General features: G+C 51.0%; 11 protein-coding genes across 11 annotated transcripts; 3 read left to right on the top strand and 8 right to left on the bottom strand.

Moving 5' to 3' along the window:
* Positions 1-60: 60 nt before the first annotated feature.
* Positions 61-1,012, bottom strand: CGGC5_v006394 (uncharacterized protein; the record flags this gene model as incomplete). Its single annotated transcript, XM_032031131.1, has 2 exons — positions 61-389; positions 448-1,012. The coding sequence occupies 2 exons, from the start codon at positions 1,010-1,012 to the stop codon at positions 61-63; spliced, it is 894 nt and encodes a 297-aa protein (XP_031889482.1).
* A 1,311-nt stretch (positions 1,013-2,323) lies between these two features.
* CGGC5_v006393 (uncharacterized protein) lies at positions 2,324-3,028 on the bottom strand (the record flags this gene model as incomplete). The annotated part of the gene is made up of 1 exon (XM_032031130.2): positions 2,324-3,028. The coding sequence occupies one exon, from the start codon at positions 3,026-3,028 to the stop codon at positions 2,324-2,326; it is 705 nt and encodes a 234-aa protein (XP_031889481.2).
* A 638-nt stretch (positions 3,029-3,666) lies between these two features.
* CGGC5_v006392 (uncharacterized protein) lies at positions 3,667-4,712 on the bottom strand (the record flags this gene model as incomplete). Its single annotated transcript, XM_032031129.1, has 3 exons — positions 3,667-4,358; positions 4,427-4,471; positions 4,580-4,712. 3 exons carry the CDS (start codon positions 4,710-4,712, stop codon positions 3,667-3,669), a joined length of 870 nt encoding a protein of 289 aa, XP_031889484.1.
* Positions 4,713-5,113: 401 nt separating this feature from the next.
* CGGC5_v006391 (uncharacterized protein) lies at positions 5,114-7,915 on the bottom strand (the record flags this gene model as incomplete). The annotated part of the gene is made up of 14 exons (XM_066151693.1): positions 5,114-5,181; positions 5,238-5,381; positions 5,430-5,739; positions 5,811-5,907; positions 5,970-6,226; positions 6,293-6,347; positions 6,401-6,534; positions 6,708-6,727; positions 6,791-6,917; positions 6,988-7,239; positions 7,375-7,525; positions 7,608-7,717; positions 7,771-7,829; positions 7,894-7,915. The coding sequence occupies 14 exons, from the start codon at positions 7,913-7,915 to the stop codon at positions 5,114-5,116; spliced, it is 1,806 nt and encodes a 601-aa protein (XP_066009159.1).
* A 365-nt stretch (positions 7,916-8,280) lies between these two features.
* Positions 8,281-9,748, top strand: CGGC5_v006390 (uncharacterized protein; the record flags this gene model as incomplete). The annotated part of the gene is made up of 3 exons (XM_032031127.1): positions 8,281-8,534; positions 8,592-8,675; positions 8,740-9,748. The coding sequence occupies 3 exons, from the start codon at positions 8,281-8,283 to the stop codon at positions 9,746-9,748; spliced, it is 1,347 nt and encodes a 448-aa protein (XP_031889478.1).
* A 608-nt stretch (positions 9,749-10,356) lies between these two features.
* xylB-3 (Aryl-alcohol dehydrogenase) lies at positions 10,357-11,743 on the bottom strand (the record flags this gene model as incomplete). Its single annotated transcript, XM_032031126.1, has 3 exons — positions 10,357-10,386; positions 10,438-11,411; positions 11,476-11,743. The coding sequence occupies 3 exons, from the start codon at positions 11,741-11,743 to the stop codon at positions 10,357-10,359; spliced, it is 1,272 nt and encodes a 423-aa protein (XP_031889477.1).
* Positions 11,744-14,137: 2,394 nt separating this feature from the next.
* TPO4-1 (Polyamine transporter 4) lies at positions 14,138-14,734 on the bottom strand (the record flags this gene model as incomplete). The annotated part of the gene is made up of 1 exon (XM_032031125.1): positions 14,138-14,734. One exon carries the CDS (start codon positions 14,732-14,734, stop codon positions 14,138-14,140), a length of 597 nt encoding a protein of 198 aa, XP_031889480.1.
* An 884-nt stretch (positions 14,735-15,618) lies between these two features.
* CGGC5_v006387 (uncharacterized protein) lies at positions 15,619-16,452 on the bottom strand (the record flags this gene model as incomplete). The annotated part of the gene is made up of 2 exons (XM_032031124.1): positions 15,619-16,037; positions 16,089-16,452. 2 exons carry the CDS (start codon positions 16,450-16,452, stop codon positions 15,619-15,621), a joined length of 783 nt encoding a protein of 260 aa, XP_031889479.1.
* A 2,333-nt stretch (positions 16,453-18,785) lies between these two features.
* On the top strand, positions 18,786-19,448 carry CGGC5_v006386 (uncharacterized protein; the record flags this gene model as incomplete). Its single annotated transcript, XM_032031122.1, has 1 exon — positions 18,786-19,448. One exon carries the CDS (start codon positions 18,786-18,788, stop codon positions 19,446-19,448), a length of 663 nt encoding a protein of 220 aa, XP_031889267.1.
* Positions 19,449-19,841: 393 nt separating this feature from the next.
* On the bottom strand, positions 19,842-21,028 carry CGGC5_v006385 (putative 1-alkyl-2-acetylglycerophosphocholine esterase; the record flags this gene model as incomplete). The annotated part of the gene is made up of 2 exons (XM_032031121.1): positions 19,842-20,402; positions 20,456-21,028. 2 exons carry the CDS (start codon positions 21,026-21,028, stop codon positions 19,842-19,844), a joined length of 1,134 nt encoding a protein of 377 aa, XP_031889268.1.
* Positions 21,029-21,604: 576 nt separating this feature from the next.
* CGGC5_v006384 (Uncharacterized protein) lies at positions 21,605-23,117 on the top strand (the record flags this gene model as incomplete). Its single annotated transcript, XM_032031120.1, has 4 exons — positions 21,605-21,646; positions 21,720-22,226; positions 22,287-22,558; positions 22,610-23,117. 4 exons carry the CDS (start codon positions 21,605-21,607, stop codon positions 23,115-23,117), a joined length of 1,329 nt encoding a protein of 442 aa, XP_031889275.1.
* Positions 23,118-23,486: the final 369 nt, after the last annotated feature.

The raw sequence follows: 23,486 nt of genomic DNA, 5'->3' as shown, positions 1-23,486 counted from the left end.
TGTCTCCCGATGGAACTCCTTCCCTAACGCCTATGTGTCTTAAGTGCCCATACCCACACCTCAAGCAGCCTCATGTTCCCTCTTTATCTCCGTCTTCACGAGCTTATACAAGATGTCGGTCCTCAAGGTGTACTTCGTCCCTTGGATAACGTCGTCGCCAGAGTGATACAGCCGGTTGTGCTGGAAAATAAGAACTCTCCCCGCCTTGGGGTCTACGTCCACCTTTCTCCTCTCATCATTTGACACAAACGACGTGGCGCCGCCCACTAGGTCCGCCTTCTCCTTTCCCACCTCGGCAACAGAGTCGTTGAGATACAGATGAACGGTATAGTGCGTCCTATACACCGTCCCGTCTTCCATCTCCTCGCTGTAAGGACCATCGCAGTGGGCTGGCTCCGTGTTAGTCACAATCAGACCCGTCATCGTGGAAGAGCAATCAAAACTTACGTCTGAAAAACTGGCCCTTGCCATACTTCAAAAACCTCATCCGCTTATTAAACCGATCAAACACCCAATCCGTCTCGAACCCCCTATCCGGCCGCGCAACCCCCTCAAACGCCGCCAGCTCCTCCCTCAGCCCCTCCGCCAGCGCGCACCGCGCCCACAGCCGGTCGACGACCTCCTGCTCGTCCCAGATGATGCGGTCGCTGTTGCGGTACTCGGGCTCCAGGATCTCCCAGCCCTGCGCCATGCTGACCAGCGCGGGCTGCCACGGCTTGTCCACCGTGACGGCGCTGGCCTCGGCGAGCGCGAGCAGCTGCGCGCACTCGGCGCGCGTCAGCACGTTGTCGAGCACGACGGCGTAGCGGCCCTCGTTCTCGGGGAGCTGCGTCTTGGACCAGTCGATGCGGGTGAGCGTCACGGGCGGGGCGCCCGGCGGCGGGGCGGCGAGGAAGTCTGCGGGGACCGGCACGGGGTTGGAAGTGTAGAAGGTCCGGACGGGCTGGGGGCCGCGTTTCGGGGGCGGGGACCGCTTTTTGCGGCTGCCTGGGAGGAGGGAGCTGAGCGACATTGTGGCGGGTTGTGTGCTCAAAGGGCACAAGGTTTGCTGTGGGGTGTTTTTGTGTCTGGGGAATGAGATAAGAGTGAATGTAGGTAGTATTGAGACTGGTGTTGGGTTGAAAGAGCGGCAATCTGGGCGCCGGGGCGATGGGTATTTACACGCGGTGAGGAATCTCACTGCCTGGAGTTGGTGTCTGGGCGTAGCGGGAGCCTGGCCGTGGCGGTGTCGGTCTGGCCTCATGCGGAACGGGTTGAACGGCATGCTAGGTTGTCCTTGTGTGGAAATGCCGCCGAGCTAGAGAGGAATCTTGAGCCTTGTATTTGAGCGTCATGTTGGAATTTCTGTAGGTTAAGTCTTTGATTTTGCAACGGGTCAAATGACGAAAAGATTCAACAACCTTGATGAGATGAAGGAGGTTAATTGCAGCCTAAGGAAGGTGGTTGCGGGTGAGAACGGTGCTGAAGGGAGTTTCAGGGTGTGTTCCGACAGGCTCAGGCTCCGAAGACGCTAAAGGTTCCGCTAAGCTTTTGCTGCGCCCAGGCGGTGGCTGCCTGTAGCCACGGTCCGCCTCGGGAGTTGCCTGTCAGATCTGGTATGACTATTGCCTTCATGGATCAGACCTAGCATCACATGCTGGGCATTTCCGTCTCATCCAAGTCAGATATGGATGCTACCGTGGGAATCAGAATACGTATCATGATAAACTGACTTAGTTCTCTCGTAGCACTTTGTCTAGGTGGCCACACATGCAGTTCCCTGATTATGTGGATGCTCAAAAGACAAGAGGGATGAATCGACAGCGTCTACATCCTCTGGTTTTGTGTCTATACGTATTGCTGAAAACGCATCCACCGTTTTCATCTGTTCATAGTGATGTCGAGAGACTTCAATTACATCTGCCACGCGTCTATGTGAGACGATGCGTACGTAGTAAGTACATGTAGTTGCAATTGTGGCTGCAACTTACGACTGTGAACCCAACAGCATCAATACGTTTCTTCGACTGCCCGGTCTGGCATATATATCTCATTAGATGAGGAAACATGTTCTTGAGAATTAACATAATGGTTCGCTTGTCCCGCAAGCACATATCCTAGGCTTGGTATTAATCCCAGCCAACGTAGTCGAGCGCAACTTGATGATCTCGCCAGCATCACCAGACAAAAAGACATATTTCATCAGCTCAATGGGCTATCACAATTCTATCTTTCAAGACTAAAAGGATATTTCATCACTTTATGTTGGTACGACAATACTGTTGCTCGATGTCCATCATCCACATGGTGCCTTCCAACCAGATGTAATAGGTAAACCGACATCTCACGAATACCCACTAACACCACACGTCCAACAATCAATATCCCAAGCCCAGAGCCCACTACCGGATGATTGCGTAAAAGCTTGGTCAAAGGTAAAGTTGTAAAAAAGACAAGTCCCCGTGCTAGGATCCCACGAGAACGACCGACACCGCGGCGGCTTGCGCGCATCGGTGCACAACTCATGGCACCCAGCCGGCCCGTCCTCAGGCCCGTCCCCGCTCTCGAACCTCCCCCAGCTCTTGACATCTCCCTCGCCCGTGAACCTGGCCTCGACCTCGCATTTGGCAGTGGGCGAAAGACACGTCTCAACGGCCGTCGTCGCGGACGTCGTCCGCGTGGGGACCTCGTCGATGGGGCCGGGCTCGCCGCACTCCCAGCACTCCTTGTCCCAGATCCAGTAGCCGCTGTCTGCCTTGGGCCGGGCGACCTCGGAGGCGGGTTTGTTGTGAATCAGGCACCTGCCGTTGGCGAAGAAGGAGAAGGCTTTGCACTCGCCCCAGGTGCGCTTTGCGTTGCAGAACTCGAGGCACTGTTCCGGGCTTGCGAGGTCGTATTTGCCACCGAAGGCGCCGCCGCTCCATTGGACTTGGACGCCGCACATTGCGCCAGGGGAGAGGCACGGGGGAGACGTCGTGGCTGGGGGTGCGGTGGTGGAGGCGTTGGCACTGGCTAGAGCCAGGCTGGTCATTAGGGCGATGCGATTCATTGCGACCATTTTAGACGTTGATTGTGTACTGCGTACTCAGCAACTAAGAAACGAAGTGAGGAGTTTGAGTGTAGTCACTTAAATACTTGACCTGGCTATTAAAGGAACTGTTCAGCGGGAACTGTCTTTCCTGCATTTGTAAATCGCAGGCCATGGTGGCGGAGATGCGTGCAGTAGCGTGGTCGGTTAGCCAGTGAAGACTATGCGAGTAAGATCAATACATGCGAGTTGCTTCGTATTATTTCTCGGCATGCTGTAGTGTTAGGCGAAGGATTTGCAACAAAGTTCCTCAATTCGCCCGACTAGTTGGCCCATGAGCACTCAATGATCGCTCGTATGATTGTGTTCACAACATAATGCGGGTTCTGAAATCCTTTGGAGTAAGAATGATGCCATAATCGTAAGTCTGTATGAGAATGTCGAATCAACTCTGAGGGAGCGTAATGTGAGTTGTGTTCAATGCATGAGTGAGAATGACGTGAAGTTGATAAAGCTCAAGGTAATAATTGAAAGGTGGCATAAGAGGAAAACATTGCAGGAAATTGGTCAACGACGATACGGGCTTGTTTGCATGATTCAATGAAAAAAACAAACCATGCAAATTGGACACCACTTTCGCAGAGTCTTAAACACCGATATCAAATGTCCTCATCCTCAATCTCGTATTCCGAGTAATCAGCATCGTCATCTTCCTCCTCTTCATCAGACTCATCAGAGTCATCAGAGTCCTGAGCAGGGTAATGTTCAGGGGGCAAAATCTCTCGCATTTTGAGATCCTCCTCACTCATCGGGCCCGGAACATATCGCCAGGTGTCTGTCACGACAACATATTCCATCGTATCCCCATCTCCGTGATGATACCACTTCGTACCTCCAAGAGCACTCTTTCCATGCCACCTCCACTCAACCAGCGTCGTACCCTCAGCGCTCAAATGGCCGCCATCCTCCGAGTCCCCAACACTCAGCTTCCACTTCTTGTTCCTCTCCACGATCTTCATCATCGCATCCTTTTTGCGAGTGATGGTCTCGTACTCCACCTTGAGCTCTCTAAGCCCAGGAGGCCCGCTGAACCGCCGCAGCCAATCTTCCTTCATCCGCAGAGGAGTGTCGCTCTCCCAGTACCACCAGTCAGAGTAGCGAATCGTGATGGTGAGCTTCTCCGGGTTGAAGTTTGGCTGGTGGAAGAGGCGATGCAGCTCAGTCCCATTTTCAAATCTGAACATTTGCATGAAGAAGCGGACTTTCTTGAGGTCTTGAGATTGCTGAGGCGTGAGCTTGCGGAAGAAGGATAGGCATGAATTCATGCCTGTCCGGCCCTCTGGACCGCGGTCTAGACGTAGATATCTTGTTAGTGGCATGGAAATCTACATGAAATGGAACCGATCTATCGAGACTTACCAAACCAGAAGGCCCATTCAAGCTCTCTCAAGAAGGCCTTTTGACCTTCAAAGTAAGCTGCTTTGCATGTTTGCAGGAGGGCGCTACTGCTCTTTCGCGGACCAGAAAATCCCGGACGATATCAGTAAGAGTCTTCTGGATAGGCATTCTCACTGTCTTCGTATTGAACGAGCGCGAGCGCGAAGATTTCATTGCGAATCTCACCCGGCAGAGTGCTGAAGAGTGGGCACTGCAGCTGGGGATTGCATGCTGTCGCTTGTATGTCGGTCGCCGCTGCAGTGTCCATGATTCGAACGATGACGCAATTACAACTAGATGCGCTATTGAGTTAGAGACGTAAAGGGTAGAGGTTTCGATGCGGACTGAAATAGTCTGATGTTGTGATACAAAGGCGGGGTTGGGCGCCTCTGCTGCCTGCTGCTGCCTGCTAACTAGGCGGAGTGACTGGAGATGTGGCGTCCATTCGCTCGCGCAACATCTTGCGGCCCAAGACTGGCCCGCTCTGAAGGAATTGGACGACTGTCACATGACACTGGTTTGGCTTCATTGGTCTATTGAATCCCTCAAGTGTGCAGAATCGATTTTGATCAAGTTTTGAAGTTCAACTACCAAATCAAAGCTTAGCAAATAAACGAGTGGCGGGAATGATTTCCCCCAGAAGCACCAGACGGCATTTTCTTCGTTTCCTTAAGGCTCTTCCACCTTGGGAAATGGTTCCAACAAACGGTCATCATCCTCATCGGTACCATCCGATGCTGGAAGTGTCTGTCAGCAGAGTTGAGAGAGAGCAATTTTACCGGTGTTGACTTACCAAGCTGGTCAATCCAAAACGACGCAATGCTGACACCGAATTCACACCCGTTCACTTTCAAAGAGCGGGAAATCTTCCCATAAGACAATACCTCGTCATCCAGAAGCAAGCATGATCGCTTCTTCCACGCCTCAGAAGTCCCCGCTGGTTGAACGAGTACCAGCCGTTTGTGAGGCACTGCCGGAAACGTACGGTTCCTGAAGCCACGAGCGTCGCGCACAAAGTCGCGGTAGCCGTGCGGATTGTCCTTGAATTCAAAGGTCAAGCAAAACAATTTGCCGTCCTTAAGCAAATCGCCTTTAGTGTCAGAAAGTAGGGGGGGTAGGGTTTTCTTGGTCCCCGGCGCAATTCGAATTCTCCAGACTGGCTCGTGTCCTGAGGTTGATATGCACGGCGTAAAGAAGCCAGCCGAAGTGCGAAGAACGGAGAGGAAATGAGGTTGAAAATGGGGTTGGTATCGGTTTCTTCTAGTACGGATGGTGACAGCAGACCCATCACGCAGCTGTGACGGGGAAACAAAAGTGTCAGAAGTCGGCGCAATATCGCAGGGCGTTCACAGAGGATGGTACTCACATGACCCGCGTCACGATTCTTGATAGTCCAGATTCCAAAGTCGGGGTTCTTTCCCCAACGGGCATGATCGTAAGACATCACCTGAGGCCCCGAGAATCTGTTTGGAGATCTCAGTAATCCGGCAAGACTTTACATACTATGCTGAAGATTTTCACTTACCTGTTGGGCACAATGGCCTGTTCACCAACACTGTCGAGTTGGACTGCTACCGAATCGTCGTGAACGAGGTACTGATCTTGATCATCTGCTTTGGTTCTCAACCGCAGTTGAGCAAATAGTTCACCACTCGAGGTGACGTCAATGTGATTAGACATGTGCTCTACCGATTTGGCGCTGGAGAAGAGCTTAACGACATCTCCCAGCTCTGACACTTCACATCCGGCCATGGACTCCACGATGCTTTTCAAGTCGGCTCGCTGCAAAGGATTAGCCGACGGATCTATAGAAACCAGCTGTTACTTCTGCAGTAAGGAGTGACACACTTCGATAACCCTCCAATTTTCGTGGTTGGTAACTGATTGACACCAGCGCTGGGGACTGTGCGTGTATTAGCAGCGCTGCAGGAAAGCGGGATGTCCAGGGTGATGCACCTGGATGCTAGAATGGTATTGCCTCCAATGGCTTCGAACACCACCTGCTCACTATCATTCCTGCTACCATAGCTGTTGCTTTGATCTGTATCCTGTGATTCCTGACGAGTGTAGCCGCCCCCAGCATCTATGGGCTACAATAAAAAGGATGTTAGATTCGGCAATGAGTGTCGTTGAAAAGAGGTCAACTTGCCGAGGAAATTGCGAGGCCAATCGTTCGCTTGAAATCCTGCTTAGACCTTTCCTGCAAGGTCTGCTCGCTTGCTTCTCGAGTTTGCGTTGAAGTCAACATTCCGCCGATGGTTACCTCATGTGCGAAGAATTCACCTGCACATTGAGTCAGTCGTAGACTCAGACACAGATCGTAAGCGAAGGGCTCAGGGCACAAACCAAATGTCATCTGGAATTTACGGATGTTCACCAGGGTGTTGTCTTTCTCGACCTTTTTGAGCTCCTTCATAAGTTGAGGAGTCGGCTCAAGGTCGTCTGGGGTTAGAAATAGTGTGGCTCGGGGCAGCTAGATCGATAGATCAGTATGTTGGCTGTCACTGCATCCACGCTTTCGGCAAAAGCGCAGAGTCACGTACCTTGTACTGTCCAACTAAAGTCTTGTTTGACTTCGTCTTCCCCTTCTCTTGTCCTTTCTGCATCTGCAGGAGAGTGTTTGCACTCATGCCAATGCTCACTTTGGAATAGCCGCCGTTCAATTTCGCATCAACTGACGATTTGGCGAAGCTATTTTGCACCATGGACTCTCTCACACCCTCTTCAACGTCAATAACATCGATTTTGCTACCGTCGTTGACGCAATAATTTGGGATGGCACCGCCGTCAGGTGTCTATTTGGCATCAGCATCTCGAGAGCCACCATAATAACGAGTAGAGATTGGCATCATTGCAAGAAAAAAAGACGAACTCTATAAATATCGATGCATATTGCATGAACAAGCTAAATGTGATGGATGGAAACATACCTGGGAATTGTTGAGTCCCTTCCTCAAGATAAAAGCCGGTTTTGGGGCCATCTTGATCTGATGAGTCTGAGGATCGGTGTACCAGCCATGCATGACGTTGCAATTCTTCATGATGATGTTCCAATCCTTTACTTCGAGAGTGGATGGGGAACTGGTGTTGATTTAGATTCAGTTCAGACTAATCTTGACTGACATTCATTTTCGAGCGCAAAATGAGGACGAAGAAACCTTACATGATCTTCTCTGTCATTTCCATCTTGAGCATATCTTGAGTAATGGAGCTTGGCCTGGATTTTAAGTCAAGATACGAGCTAGAGGGTGAACCAAACATGGCCCCGGGATTCTAGGATGAAGTCAACATCATGCCCGCAAAGTTAAGGATCGATATTCACCTACATCGTTCTTTTGCATTTTGAACCAATTGGCAACTCTGAAAAATGCCCAATAGCAACAGACTGGGGCGAGTTAGTGAAAAAGGCAGACTCGATGTTCTTCGAGGGGGCATACGATAACTCTTACAGTTCATGTAGTAAATAAGCATAACCAAGGAAAACCCAACCTACGAGAAGACACCGTCAATGTTTTCGTTTACGTAGTGGTGGGATGGCTAAGCTGAAGAGCGCTTTCGGAATGAGACACATGGTCTCATCCGCTTTTGTATCTTCCGCCGTTGCGTGGGTGTTGGGCCTAGGCTTCGACAGCACGCCACAGGAGCAGTTAGTCTCACGGATGCAGGACTCTTCTGTCTTAGAAATACACCTTGTTCCACGTGGCTTGAAACATCGCCAAATCTAGAGTTTGCAATAAAATATATAATGTGACATGGAAAAGTGGAATGCCGAACTCGTTTCACTACGCGCATGCAGACAATCCGACCACAAATTTCGCAACGAATTTGCTTCGATCATGGCTGTTGGTTCCAAGTCTCCCCTGGCATCCTTTCTCCAAAGAGAGGCAGAGAAATGGCGGGGCCACCAAGTGGTCGTGTGGAAATGTGACAAGGGAGAAATCGAATTCTCCTGCGACACTCTACACGCTCACTTCGACCAAGGAGGAATGAAGCCCCATAACATGTGGGGTAAGGGCAGTCACAACTACGGACTGTGTGTCATCCTACACGGTACTTTCCGTTACATCAACTCCTCGGTGAACAAAGACAAGTAAGTTATTCAGGAAAGTTTGAGAACTTGAACAGTTTGATAACGATTTGCCCACAGTCACAACCTTTGGGTTTTATCAAATTCAACACAGCCAGATGCGTGCAAGTTCAACGAAGAGAAGGGTGTCTCTTTCGCAGCACAGTAAGAGTCGCCATTTCTTGTTTCAGCGACTCCTTGTAACTTGTTGACCATCATATTACATTAGGCCTCGATTGAATTCAACTTCGTGGATGAAATATCTTAGCGATGAATTACCACTTGACAAGGTGACACTCCCAGGAACCCGTTACAGCTGTGCTTCTGCCTCAAATATCGAAGACGCAGATGTGCACATTGAACCCGAAAACGAGACCCTCATTGAAAAAATCAAAGAAATGCACAAACACCACGACGATTCGATTTCCCAGCAGCTGAATAAGGGGATACGACTACTTGACATCTGTTGCGGAGTCGACAATTTCGTTTCACATGGGCCTTTGACCATCGCAAACACGTACGTGGAAGATGCCTTGGATGCCGTCAAGAAATTCGTGAAGAAACACGATACAGAAACCGTCGTCGTGTCGCTTAATTGGTCATCCTCCTGCGTCAAAGTCCTGGATTCTGCCAAACCTTGGCGGGGAGGGGGGTCCTCAACTCATGACGATACAATCCCGCCCGGCTTCCGCGAGTACATCAAGGCGATCACCAAAGACGAAGTTTACTACACTGGAAACAACTGGCCGAAGCTCAGCACCGCTCGCGGCAAGGTGGTAATTGCTTGCGGGTGGAAGACCGGTAATCACGACCATGGGGACCACTGGGGAGTGCATTATCAGCCACCAAAATGGCAGTTGGCTCGTTTCTCTACGCCATACGGACTGGACGAACTAATCGGCGAGAGATGGGAGAAGATTCAAAACGAGCTTCACACATCCCCGGGCAAGCATCAGGCTGTCGTTCTTGCCGCCTCACTGCAGCATGATCCAAATACGGAGACCGGATGGATTGAGCCACGCAAGACAGCCGCTGGTCTCCAAGAAATGTTGAGAAAACACGTCGAAGAACAGAGGAAGAAGATATGCGGGCTATGGGTCCATGGCGACTTCATGGAGAAAGAGACGATTATGGCGATAGCAAAGCTCAACTGGGAAGGCTTCAAGAAGAATGAGCGGCGATTCCAGTTGGGCATATCTCCTTCTCAGGCCCAGCAGGCACTTAGAAAGGCAATCTAGGCACTGTAGCAAATCCTCGAAGGACTCTAGCACAAGGTTACATACTTTAACCGCTCGAAATTTGAATCACAACGTTACAAGTTCGCTTGATGACTATCATTCGCACTCTGTATCGGGAGCTGCACAGATACTAATTTCGGTCTCATGATATCCGTAGTCACACTTGGGGATCTTGGGCATGAATGAAGTTGGGAAATTTCAGGATGCACGCTGCCCATCTGGGCGACCCCTTTGTGAAACCACCATCAAGTCGCACTCGAGAAGGAAAAGGGCCTGGCGTATTCATTCGTTTCTTCCCGACCGCCTGTCTCGGCTCTTGAGTTTATGAGTGAGACATGGCACGAGATCAACGTCGTGTGCAGAATTTGCTTCCCACGCAGCCGACATGAGACACGGCTTGCTGAAACAACAAGACGCGAGGCGGATTGTGGCAACATAGGAAGCATCATATTGTTCTTGGCATTGCCGATTGAAGGATGCAGCAATATGTCTCTTCTGGGCGCAGGAATTGCAGTAAATAGTTTGGCTCAAAGCCACAGGGTTTCCCTCCCGCTTGCCACTGTAATCCGCAAACAGAACGCCACCATCCCTCCCGCCTCCGAACACTCTCACGTCCAATGAATGACAGGCTTGATAACCTTCAAAGTGGTCAGCTGGCTGAATCATGTATGAAATCTGATTTTACTTACTTGGCCGGTGTGCATATCATGAATTGCTTGGTTGAGCTCAGAGGCCGGGTACGTCTTGCATAGCTTGTCAATGGGGAACTTCCCCTCTTGGTGCATTGAAATCAACTTTGGAATGAAGTCTGGGGGGTATGAGTCGCCTTCAATGACACCAATGAGTCGCTTGTTTGCCAACAAGAACGCCTGTGCGTCAATCTTGATGTCAGCCGCTGGCGGTGGCACGCCGACAAGTACTGCAGTACCAAGAGGCCTGACGCATGCAATCATGTCCTCAATGACCTTCAGAACGCCGGTGCAGTCGATCGCATACATGGGACCTCCGTCGGTAGCCTTCTGGATATCACGAACGATATCTGAACTCTCTTTCGAGTTGAATATGTGAGTAGCTCCAAGTTCCTTGGCTAGCTCGAGACGGCCGGGTACGATGTCGATGGCAATGATCTGGCCCACCTCCAAGTACTTCGCCGCCATCAGAGCAGCGAGACCGACGCTACCCAGGCCGAAGACGACAATGGAGTCCGTCTTCTTTGGCTTGATCATATTCAAGACAGTTCCGGCGCCGGTCTGGAGCCCGCATCCGAGTGGGGCGTAAACCTCCATGCTTGCCGCTGCCGATTCTGGGCAACGGACGACTGATTGGCCGTTGACGACAGACATTTTGCAGAAAGACGAGTGTCCGAAGAACTGACTTCTCACTGAACGACCGTCGGCGAGCCTTCCGGGGGTACTCTTATCGCTACGGACGGATCCAATGTTGAGTTTCGAAGATTCTGGGCAGAGAGCCGTGTGGCCACTCGCGCAGGTGTCACATGCGTTACAGCTTGTGAAGGACAGGAGGACATTATCGCCCAAAGCCAGATCCTTAATTTTGACGTCTTTGCCAATTCCTCGAACGATACCAGCGCCCTCATGGCCGAAGATGGCTGGGAACTCAATCATGGGCAAGCCTCCCTTCTGGGTCACGACGTCTGTGTGGCCTAGAGCATAGACTATGAGACCACTGACTGCTGCCTTGCGATGTGAGAGAGAATGTCAACTTACAGACGCCACTGTACTTCATCTCTACCAAAACCTCGTTGGGCCGGATCTCGTCGAGTATGACTGGAACCAGCTTGAAGTCTGCGTTGACCTCCTCCACGACATACCCGACTGTCTCAATGTTCTTTTGGTCGCTACCGTTGGACGAATTGTTGGCCGTCTGCCCTGCAGCACGCTCGATATGTTCAACATACTCAACATGCTCGGAGTTGGCGTCGGCCTTCAAGCCACCACGTGGTACTCCAACTTGCGTCGTGGGAATGGTAGCCATTTTGTCAAGTCAGGTACTGAGAAGTAAGGTAGGATGGTTCAGATGAGCTGACGAAGCAGATGTTGATATTTGGTCCTATTTAAACGATATGAAGTACGGAACAAAATCGCAGCAGCGGAATAGTAACGCCGACCGACAGGCGGCCGCCTTATCGCCACGTCTGTCTTGGCCCATAGACCTGATACTGGTCCAAACGTCGGAACTCTCTCCAACCCCTCTGACGCGGTTTTCGGTCTCGGCAACCCCATGCCAGTGGATACCTGGGGTCCCGGTTTGCACCTCGAGAGGCCGGGTAGACCCAGCACGAGAGTTTCCGGTTTTGCGGGGGATGCGGGGAAGGATAGTCAACGGCTAAGATCACGGCATGAGAGTTTGGAAGCATAAGGTGCAGAAGAAGACTATTGGACGAGATCTGTACCACCGACTATGGGAAAGCATTAACCGTCCGGTCTTTATGTGGGTTGGGACGACTTTCAGGTTGTTGCGAAGAGGGACAACTCGACGGAACAGGGGCTCGGAAGTTTGGAATCGGAATGCAGCGCCGCAGAGGTCGGAAATGGGGCGGAAACTTTTAAAACACTGCATATCTGACCAAATCAAACTATCTTCTATCTCTTTGACTATTGTCATAAAGAACTAACGAGAGCGAATGTCCTGCAGGTGACCGCATAGCCGCATCTTCCAACCGATACCCGTACTGCCGAGACTGGGGTCCGGGTCTACCGGATAGCTAGGAGGACTTGGCCAATGCACATACCGCGGACGATGTAACTAATCGTTATCATCAGCAGGACTATTGGTCCTCAGCCATCATAGGTAAGCCTCACTGCCTCAGCGGAGAGTTACAGTCATGTCAGGCGGATCAGCTGTACTTAGGGACCCGAGCTAATAGACTAGCTTAATATGATTGTTACAAGCAAGTGAGGAGAACAGCACGAACAATGGACCGAGGTGCCGTTCGGGTAGTAAAGTGAGTCGGAGTCCTTCAGAATTTCGCATAACGCAAACCTGCAATCCTGCACTGCATCGTCGTAGCCTGGTGTTTGTTGTCATCGTATCTGAAGTATCATGACGCTCGGAATTACCAAAAGAGTGATAAGACCTTGTGTCGCAAAACTCCACGTAAAGCCTGAAACATCCATCAGTGCCTGTAAATGATGAACCAAGGAGCCCATAGGCTACCTTATCTAGAGCTTCTACCCAACCATTGATGAACCAAGGGACGAGGAATGCCGAAACCTGCAAGATATGCAAGTTAAAGATCTGTATAATTCAAGGACGTGCCGGTGATTAAACAATACTACTGTCACCACAACAGCAACCTCCCAGATGCTTGTGAAGGGATGTTACGTGCTTACTTGTAGAGAACTCCGTACAAGAATATTATTTCTAAAAGACGATCTGAATACGCCGTGATTGCGTACGTAACCACTATTACGTTTCCCATCTGCAATCCTGCAGCAACTGCGCAGTAAGTCAGTGGGGACATTTTCACAGCGGGAAGACGGGCATTGCCATTCTTACAGATGAATAAGGCGAGCTCGCCCACCACAAAATGCCAATGACGATCAACTGATAGTCCCCACAAGATACATCCTCCCGTGCCGTTTAGAGCTGCAGGGTAAGCAAGCCATAGGTACATAGCAAGTGTAATGATGTCGTTGTTGCTTTTTGAAAGCCGTGAAGCGAGATTGTCGAGCATTCGACCAGAGCATACGATTTCTACGGTGATAGTGCTGGAGATGAGGCCAAGCCAAAGCAGGCCTTGAGTTTGAATGCTGTATTGCGCATATGCCACGGGCCCAATTGTGAGAATAGACACGACCCTGAAAGAGCTCTGTCAGTAGAAGGTCACCAAGATGAGGACAAACTCTGTAGAAGTCCGTGTGTTGCAGTATTACTTACCACCAATACTGGAAGAATATGTAGGTGATGATGGCACATATGAGTCGAGGTTGTGTCAAAAGGTTCATGAATCGAATGGCTGTCATGAAAGCCCGCCTCTTAGCTCCGACTTGAGGCTGCTGTATTTTCTGCAAAACCATGAGTATAATCAAGAAGCCGAGTTGCGAATAAGCTTACCCAGAACCTCAAACTCTTTGTTCTTTTGCTACCTTCCAATTATCTGTCCGGTGTGACACCATCAGATATCAAGTCCCGTGGATAGAATGTTTCTGGCAAGAGGAAAGCCTCCAGCAGTAGGAGAACGCCGTATGCAATTGCGACGTGGTACTGCACCCACAAAATCCCAGCACCAACAACGAACCCTTACAGTATTTCCAGGGTCAGATTTACTACTCCCTTGAACTCCAATCAAAACTCACGAAAGGCACCAATCATCCCTCCTACATCGATCGACAAGATCCAAAGACCAGTCTTAAACCCTCTCTCGTGTTAGTACGTGATGTCTTGAACAATAGCAAATCCTACGTTAAGCGCTGGCCCGGCGCCAATTCCTTGAAGAAGGCGGAGCACCAGATATGCCCCATAGGGCAAGTTGGCAGTCGTTGTGCAGCCGGTGGCTACCAGAGCGATTAGAGTAGTGCCCAGCAGAACAGGGCGACGACCCCAGATATCCGAGAACCCTGCAAAGAGCAAGATCACGATAGCAAGACCCAGAGATGGGACGCCCAAGGACCACTTAAGCTTTGAGTGACTGATGTTGAAATGCTCTTGGAGAAGTGGAAGTGATGCCACCGGTGCGGTTGTCAGGTAAATGGACAACAAGCCGGCATAACAATCAATGAGTAGGATAAGTGCATTTTCGGACTTTGACCAGTTCAGGGGATTCAACGGGTCTGACTTCGGTTGCGGGACCAGAGATAGGCCGCGTGGGTCAACCAAGATTGCTCGTTCAGATGCCGGGACGGCCGGCGTGGGAACATGAACATCACCACTCTCCGTCCGGAAGGCTTCAATCACCTGGCCATCGTGCTTCATAGCCTTGCTGAGGCTGTCGTGTGTTGTCTTGCGATCTTGAAGTTTCGACATCGTAGAGTATGATCAAATAGTATGGAGGCCGAAGCCACTGGGAGAGAATTCATGGATGATATATAACTCATATCAGGAGACATGCGAAAGCCACCCGGCCCTTCTCTAACCCTCTAGTCTCTAGCCATCTCGCACATTTCGCCATCAGATATGATGCATGCCCTCCATAAGCTGCCGACATTCTAACTAGCCAGTGCCGGTAAATTACATCCGTCTATCTCTCCTCGTGATGAAGAGATATGCTATCTCTGAAGGACGCTCGCGAACAGCCGGCCTGCCCCGTCCAACATCAAGCATGTGGGACGTTTATGACGACTAGTTGTGGCCGGTAGCCGACGGCCGACGGCTTATGCTGGTCTGCATGAGCGGAAATTGGCACTCTTGAAAATTTTATTTATGAATTAGGTGTGCAACAGTAATGGAAGGCAGCATGCGTACTCCGTGTTAGTGGGTGCGTGCATGGCCGCATAGACGTGCTGGTGCATCTTGACTGAATTGAATCCTTCCTGAATAGGCAAGTTTTCTGTCCCCTCCTCCGCCCGTAACCAGGGATGAGGTGAATGTAGCGCCATGTACCGAGAGAACTGTTGGAACAAGCAGCGACGGATGATTTTTTGACTTTTTGATTCTGATGTTTTCTGTGTGCTCCATACAGCAGTTCGTTCAACTTCGATCAGTTCAAGCCTCTAGTTCAGATTAAGACAGCCCGTGCAATGGAAATATTCTACAACGAACGTTCAACAAACTTGCTTCTCATCAGACTTGGATACAATTATTAGCATTATTATTTGACGACGCTCAGCTTTTATCTATCGTCATGTCTCATTAATCATTAAACCCGCCCAAGCAAGATATCCGAAGCCGTCCTGAGTAAACCCATACACTCAGCCAGCATTCCAGTACATGTCAATCTCCTTGATCCTGAAGACCGCATCCTGGGACGGCGGCCCCGCACTCCAGTACTTGTCGCCGTCGGCCCAGTTGTTGAATACCCAAGTGCCAGCCACGGATGGAACGTTCTTCGTCGAAGTCCAGACCAATTTGCCGTCAATGTAGAACATGGTCTTACCAGGCACCCAATCCAACCGGTATTCGTGCTCAGTAGTCGTCGGATTGGCTGGCAATGCGACAGGATTTGTCGTCTTCAGGCCACTACCATCCACTGCTTGGTTTGAAAGCCATAGATAACGCGTGCCAGATTTGGAGTTGGCAGTTCTCGCTGCGTCGGTGTTGCTGTTCGATTGGCCGTTTGATAGGAACTCAATGTCTGTCTCTTGAGTATCGGACTGGTAGAAGAACATCCCTGGGCCATTGTTAGCATGCGGCTTAGTAAACTGAGAGGATTCAATCTTACCGTTGCAGACTCCAGCCGGCTCAGAGAGAATAGCAACTGTCCGAACAGACGCGTACTTGATTTTTGACGTGGTCGTAACCTCGGCCGATCGAAATGATTTGTTCTTTACCCAAAGTTGTAGGTATCCCCCGCCAACAATCACGTTCGCGGGTGAAAAGAAGTATGTGTCAACTGGGTAGTTGCTCATTTTCAGTCCCGCAGGAAGAGAGGTGGCTTTGCTGAAATCATAGTATGAGTTCTTCTGGAAACCGTATTTGCCGTCGACCATCCACATTCCTTTCGTGTATACGCCTCGTGCAGACCGTTGCGCGGTGGCCAGGCCTGAGACAAGCAGGGCGACAAAAATCGATAATGATGGATGCATGATGTGCTTGGAGCCTTGTGTGGATGGAGAGTGTGCCTCCTCCATCAATGTCCAACGTCGACCCCGTCATATATACCGTTTGACACCCTCAAGACATGTTCTTGGAAGTGGTCGATGATCGTCTTAGACAATTTTCTTGGTCCACGGCGTGGCGCGCTCCCGTACGGGCCAGACGCTCTTAGGGTCCTGCGGCAGTGGCCGATGGCTATAGCTCCACGGCTAAGACATTCACAATACGCCAGACGAAATCGAGACAGGTCCGGAGATTTTGTCTGCCCGGCCGTTTTCAGGGTGTGCTTAGCCCCAAAGCGGCATTCCAACGACGCTTTCACCACAAACGGCCAGGAAAGCTCCTTTCATCCAACAGCCGGGAGCTTGGCCAGGCTGGTGATTTTCAGGGTAGACGACTGGGCATGGGTGGCTCAGCATGCTTGCGGCTCACGGCATTTCCAGTCCGACCAACCGAGCTACAAATTTTCGCTTTCACCGGGAGCCATACAAGATGAGCACTCAACACCGTCGATCCAGAGACCAGCCTAGTCCAAGCTTCGTCATCCGGCCGCAAGAAGACCTAGATTGCGTCAATTCATGTGTGTGCCAAGAGCGTAACATAAAGGAAGAAATCAGGGTCCAAGAAGACCCTACATCTAGATTCACCACACTGACGATCCGGCTTCGTCTCTTCAACGGTAGATGTCATGTCGAAATTTGATATTTTTAAGAATGTGACAGCGCCTCTTTAGTCAAACGGCACGTCATGGTGTCCCAAGCCTCGTCTACTGCACGAGTGATGTGACGATGCAGGACCTGGAAATATGCATCAGGTAACATGGGTGGAGAAACCCGCCATGGAGTCCGGATGGATAAGCCACATGGTAAGTGAGCCGCGAACCACACCTCCTTGGTCTTCCGTGGTGTCTGGTCGAAGAAATTCGGTCTCGGTTGGCCACGATGCGGGTCGTACAAGTCGCATGCTGGGCGAGCAATCCACAACTCATTTGGGTTACCCACTATCCTCGATAGTCTAGTGGTGAGGATATCGGCTTGTCATTAACACGATTCGCCGGGGACCGGGGTTCAATTCCCCGTCGAGGAGATTTTTCTTTTGCTTTTGTGTGTCTTTGAGAATAGAGGGCAGATACACCTCTGTGACGGTTGTTTGTAACCGTCTTTATTATCCATCCCACACCAATAGTTGGATTCCATGGCTTACACGCCGCACAGCTTCTGGTGTGCGGTATTTCATCCAAAAAAAAAAATGATAGGCTGTAGTTGCAGTTACTGCTTGCATTGTGCTGGCCGTGCTTTTTTCATCATGATTGGCTTGCGACGGAGACGAAGCGACAAGACGAAGCGCTGGACTGTGGTTTTGGCGTCGCGTTTTCGGCGTCCTCAGATGTGCTCATTTGATTCGCAACGAAGACAGGACAGCGAACGGAAGGATGACTGCAATAAGTTAAGGTGCATCAACATTCCAACAAGTGCCATGGCCCAGCCACCACCGGAGCGGAGAATAGTGACGGGGGGCACGGGCCCAGATTCGGGTGGGATTCCGTAGCCGAGCGGACCCGGCATCCGGGGTTAGCACCGAGGAAAACGAAGAATGATTTGCAACAACGAAGAAAGGTAACGAACAGACTTTTGGTTCAGCACTGCAGGTCTTAGTATAGTTCTCTGAGTCTATTTCGAATAAAACGGAAAAAAGGTGTCCAAGTCACAGATTACCCCAGATTTCGTTGTCTTTTAGGCCAATCCCATGTAACCATTTTTTTTTTCCTCCACGCCCGAAGGCTTTTACAATGCTGGGGACATACTTTGACAAGCTCACGGGAACTTGTATACTTTTGGAAGCATGCTGCCGCTTTCGAAGAAGCTGGAATGGGATACCCTTAAAATCAGAGGCTTGAAAGGGCTAGCCCAGAGAGCCAGGAGCGAGCAGGGTGCGCTAGGTCTCCGCTTAGCTCCGGAGACTATCTATCAGCCACCGCTTTATCGTACCTACGTTCAGACCATGGAACTCGTCTGGATCGTGAGAAGAAGGCAGTGTGATCCTGGACGTAAGCTGATGTGATGTCTGAGGACATTTGAACAGCCTCACTTAGTCCACCAATCCGCCTGACCCAACCCATTACTGATTATATTTCACGAGACATCACCACGACGCGTTTATATAAAAGCGTCTACCTACCCGCATAACCCGAACAGATTTTTTAATCGGCATCAGTCTTCATATTCAATCAGCTTTCTCTCCTATCTTTTCGCTATTCTCTACTTATCTCGTCGCTCTACGCTAGCACACAATCCCTATTGCAATCCACGGCACCTCAACAAAAATGAAGTTCTTCGCCGCAGTCGCTATCATTCCCACCATCGTCTCTGCGCTGGCCATTCGTGCGGCTCCACCCCCGGCTCCAGGAAACAACTGGGACGTGTACGCTCAGGACACAGCTCAGCTCAAGTCTCGTGGACTTTGCCGCGCTTATGTCGGCAGGGACAAACCCGCCAAAGCCGTCTGGGGCGCCAACATGTGCGCCGACTTTTGCGCACCGGCGAGGCAACTGGCCCAGGACCAGAAGGTGTTCAGCGTCACCTGCATAGGCTCCGGACCTGCCCAGGGAGACTTTCCTGACCCTGAGGGCTACCGTTACGATCTCGGACAGTGCAAATGCAACGACCCAGTTATCAACTGGATTACCGAAACTGTCATTGTCGAGGGTCTTCCCGCCCTTGGCTTGGTCACTTGCTCTGTTTTCAAGATTGCTGTGACGGAGACTTTCGATCTTCTCACGGGTGTTGCCCGCGGCGCGCTTGGAACTGGCACGCAGACCTTGGCCAAGGTGGCGAAAGCACTCATCAAGGCTGGAAAGGGGTCGTCGGACTGGGAGGCTTACGTTAAAGAGCACCTTGCGGCTGGGGATGCGTGCGATTTCAGCGCTGCTAAGCTATTCAACGACTTCAGCAAGCTCACGGACTATAACATTGCCAACGTCATGTAGATGGGTCACCGGTGGTTCGCGACAGGCAACCCTCGACCTGATTGCGGAAAATACGTTCCACAGTCTACGGCATATGTCACTCGAGAAGCGAAACAGAGACTCGTGTTTTACTAATTATTGTTGTTTCATTGGTCTTTTGGTTTCAGTCAGCAGTTTTTAGGTAGGAACTTTTGGTCGCAACCGAATGAGACTTGTTTGGAGATTCCTGCATTGGATTTTATCGCCAGCATACCTAGATAGTACGTTTACCTTACAAATACAAATAAAATGATCTATACTGATACAAAAGAAAACAAACTCGCCATCTGAAGTGTCTGGATACCGTTGTGGTTGGCGAAGTGACAAGCAATCCAAATGGCTTACTTGTTATAGAGTCAAGACAAAGTCCAACTGTTACATACTAGCTCTTAAGACAGTGACCTCCCTGTAAGACGCATCGCCGCCTTCGGTGAACATCGACCCGGTGTGGTTATTGTAGGTCAAGTCGGCGAAAGCCTCAACAATCCCAGCAACCACCTCCGCCGCTCTTCCAAACTCCAAAGTTCCCAACTCGGCCTGCAACAGCGCCTTGGCTGTCTCCGGCAGACTGATGTTCAGAGAAGCAATGAGAGTCGGAAAGTCCGTGAAGCTTGCGTGGACGGTTCCGGAGACGCTCAAGTCGGCCTTCTTGCCGCGCAGAACGCTGTAGAATTGGTCCCAGGTGGGGTCTTCGGCAGCGTGCCCAGGTCTGCCCACAATTGCGAAGGGCCGGTCGAGCCCTTCTTCGAGGACGGGGCTCAGAAGCCTGCCGTCGAGGTCAACACCTCCCAGAATGCGAGGGTCCTTCAACATCGCTGCGGCTGCGGTGGCACCGCCGAGGGAGTGGCCGAACATGATGGTGCGGTCGAGGTCGATGCCTGCCACAGGATTCTTGGAGAGATGGGAGAGAACGAAGGACGTGTCTTGAGCCCGGACCTGTTTCATTATAAATAGCCATTCTACTGGATTCGCGATTTTGGATGTATTACCTTGGTGAGAAATTCCAGCTGTGTTGTGTTATCGGTGTCTAGGTTCACTGCCGTGTAGACGGTGCCGTCGGGAAACTCGACATATGACGGGTCGTAAGGATGATCGATGGTGACAACCGCGAAGCCGCGACTTGCAACTTCCCGGGCCATGGCGCCGTACAGCAACCGAGGATTGCCCCAGCCAGGCGAGAACAGCACCAGAGGGAACTTGGAGCGGGTTCGTCGACAAGCCCGACTCTTCGTCTTGCAAAGCTCCATCTCAAAGGAGGAAAAGGTGCCGTTGGGAAGACCAACAGCAGTCCCAAGCTGATCATAAGCCTGGGCGACCAGCGGCGTCATGTATGGCACCCTTTCCCGGCCAGAACACGGGGTCATGGCCTCGTCGACAGGAAGGAAGGTCGAGATCATGACTTGGCGGGCGTGTGAGTTGTTGCTGAGCGCGTATGGGTCCATCCGGGAGTGGTCGGTGAGGCTCTGGACAGACATGGAGACGGCATAAGGCCCGGTAGGCGGCGCCACAAGGACGGCCTGTGCAGATGAGGCCAGGAGCCAAAGGATGTAAGTGTTGAACATGGCTGTGAAGCTTGAGATTCAGAAAAATGATTTTTGCCGGCGGTGTTTGAGATGAGTTCGAGTTGTTGTTGAACTTTCGAATTTGAATCAGGAATCCGAATCGTCTTATACGCGATACTTGACAACTCGCGATGCCTTCCGGATGTCATTTCGCACGATTGCTTCCCATATTGGGCAAGCGGAGTGGAGTTTGATGGGCTGATAGACCCCTGCTAGCGACTGAGAAGCGATTCACCGTTCATCTCTCCAATCTCTCTTTCAGCTAAAGGTATCTCTGTGATGTGATTGGCGAATAATGCCCATTTCCGCCCTGTTTGTTGTTAGCGCCGCCCGATTGCTTCCATTTTGGGGTTGGTGTATCGACACAGCCCTCCACTTCTAGACGCATGTCTCTGTCGCTCCCAATGACTACTTCATGCCAGGCACTCTTCAACGTGGCTTACTTCCCAACCGAACGGCTTGTTTCCATCTCCAGAGCAGGAGAGCATTGATACGAAAATTTTACTTGACAGCGCTTTGCCTAAACAGGTGCTGTTCTCGCGGTTGATGTCTCTAGGTCCATTCGATCGTCGGACCATGAGGTCTCGCTGCGTTGCGTGCGCCACAAGTCACTCCAAAGTAGGCAGCCTATGTATCGCCAGCACGCTACCTGCGCAGCTCCTTTTTTTTCTAATCCGCTGACTGCTTCCAGTGCTCCGGCTTGAGTCCTTGCACAAGATGTGAGAAACGGGGACTCGAGTGCCTCTTTGCAGCGTCACCTCCTGAAGCAAAGGGTGCCGTCATCAGGCTAGAGAGGGTAAGGATCCACACGCCCAAGGACTTTCGGCCTCCGGCAGCAATGCGCCCTCAAAAGCCTATTCCAGATGTCACAACCGGTTATTTGTTCTACTTCGACATGTTTGTACGAGCAAATAATTTCACCGGACGAGAGCCATCTTTCATTTCTGACGTCCAACGGTTGACAAAATCCTCTGCCGATTTGGTCCCACACGCGAGCCGCTCGCTGTTCGATGCTATGCTCGCTCTCGGCGCCATGCAAGCCCACTCTCTGGGTGCTATGGCACACAACAACAACCTAGGATTCGCCTTGCGGTCGTATCAGCAGTCTCTTTTTGAACTGCGCAATGCCGTCTCCAACTTTTCTCCGACGCGGAGAGACTCCATAGCCTGGTCTACTTTCTTTCTCGGCTTATTCGAGGTGAGTGAGACTAGGGTATTGTCAACCTTGGTCCAGGCCAAGTGCTGACCGTATCTATAGCTGCTGCAAGACGCCTCGGGTCAAAAGTGGCTTCAACACATGGTCTTTGGCACGGCACAAGCCCTTGTTGCCAGCGGTCCTGCGGCATGTAAGTCGGGCACGATGAGGACGTTCTTCATCCAGTCGCGCACGTTTGAAGCATGCAGGTCAATCATTTTCAATCAGCCCAGTTTCCTAGCAAATCCGGAATGGATCAGCCTGACAGACGACCTCTCGACCGATTTGGATGAGATTCTCAAGTTGGTAGTACTAAGTTCTAATTTGCGTGTTCGGTAAGTTTGCCCAGACTTCAGCAGGTAAGAGACTGATACATTAATATGAAGGACGGCCGACTTTACAGGCAAGGTCTTCCCAACTCAGACAACGTCGGACGTCCATCTGAGCGAGGGCCTGGAGTTGGCAACTGAGGGTTTCAGCTTGCGAGAAGCACTTGATTCTTGGGAGTTTACCGCGTCGTTTCTTCCGGAATCAACAGACGAGAGGCTGCTGTCAACCGCATATCACTCAGCCACCAGCATCTATCTGTCAGGGAATTACTATTATGACCTGGCACACTGGCAGGGCTTGGGCGTTGCGGTGCCGATATTGAGTGCAAGTCGGATTGAAGAGCACTTTGACGCCATCGTTGCGACAGTCAAAGAGGCTTTGAAGGGGTCTAGTCTGTCGCCGTTGCTGTTCTTGTTTCCGCTGAGGGTTGCTGGGGCACGCGCGAAGAAGCGTCAGCAGCGAGAGGCTGTCATTAGCCTGTTGCAAGTCATTCGACGCAACTTTATCGTAGCAGATGCGATGCTGGAAGAGCTGAGGGAATTGTGGACTCGGACTATTAGCTAAGTGTAGTGCCATGTGTTGGGGCGACGAGGACTAGAATGCCGAACCCTAATGTGTTTCCGGTCAAACATCATGTTGTGTTACTTCTTACTTACAACTCAGCTGGAACGGGACTCTATGCTTCTCAGGCTGGGCAGAGAGGAATCCCAGGAAGAAAGGAAGTAAGACTAGGTGACAACAGCCGATTTAAAGACACATTCTTCAGAGCTCTCACAGGAAATAGGATAATCTTTGGTGGCAGAGTCTGTCACATATCGGGTGTTCTGTGGTATGGTGGAATGCGAATTTCCTGTGCAAATAGTCCACGTACGCCTATGAGGTCAGAGCGATTACTCATGTCAAGTAGTGCATAATGATTATCTCGACGTTGGT

Source organism: Colletotrichum fructicola (genome assembly GCF_000319635.2).
Source record: "Colletotrichum fructicola Nara gc5 chromosome Unknown KSG_Nara_v1_contig03, whole genome shotgun sequence".
Classification (NCBI taxonomy): domain Eukaryota; kingdom Fungi; phylum Ascomycota; class Sordariomycetes; order Glomerellales; family Glomerellaceae; genus Colletotrichum; species Colletotrichum fructicola.
Note: the sequence above shows the minus strand (reverse complement) of the source record. Positions and strands in the feature narration are given on the sequence as shown.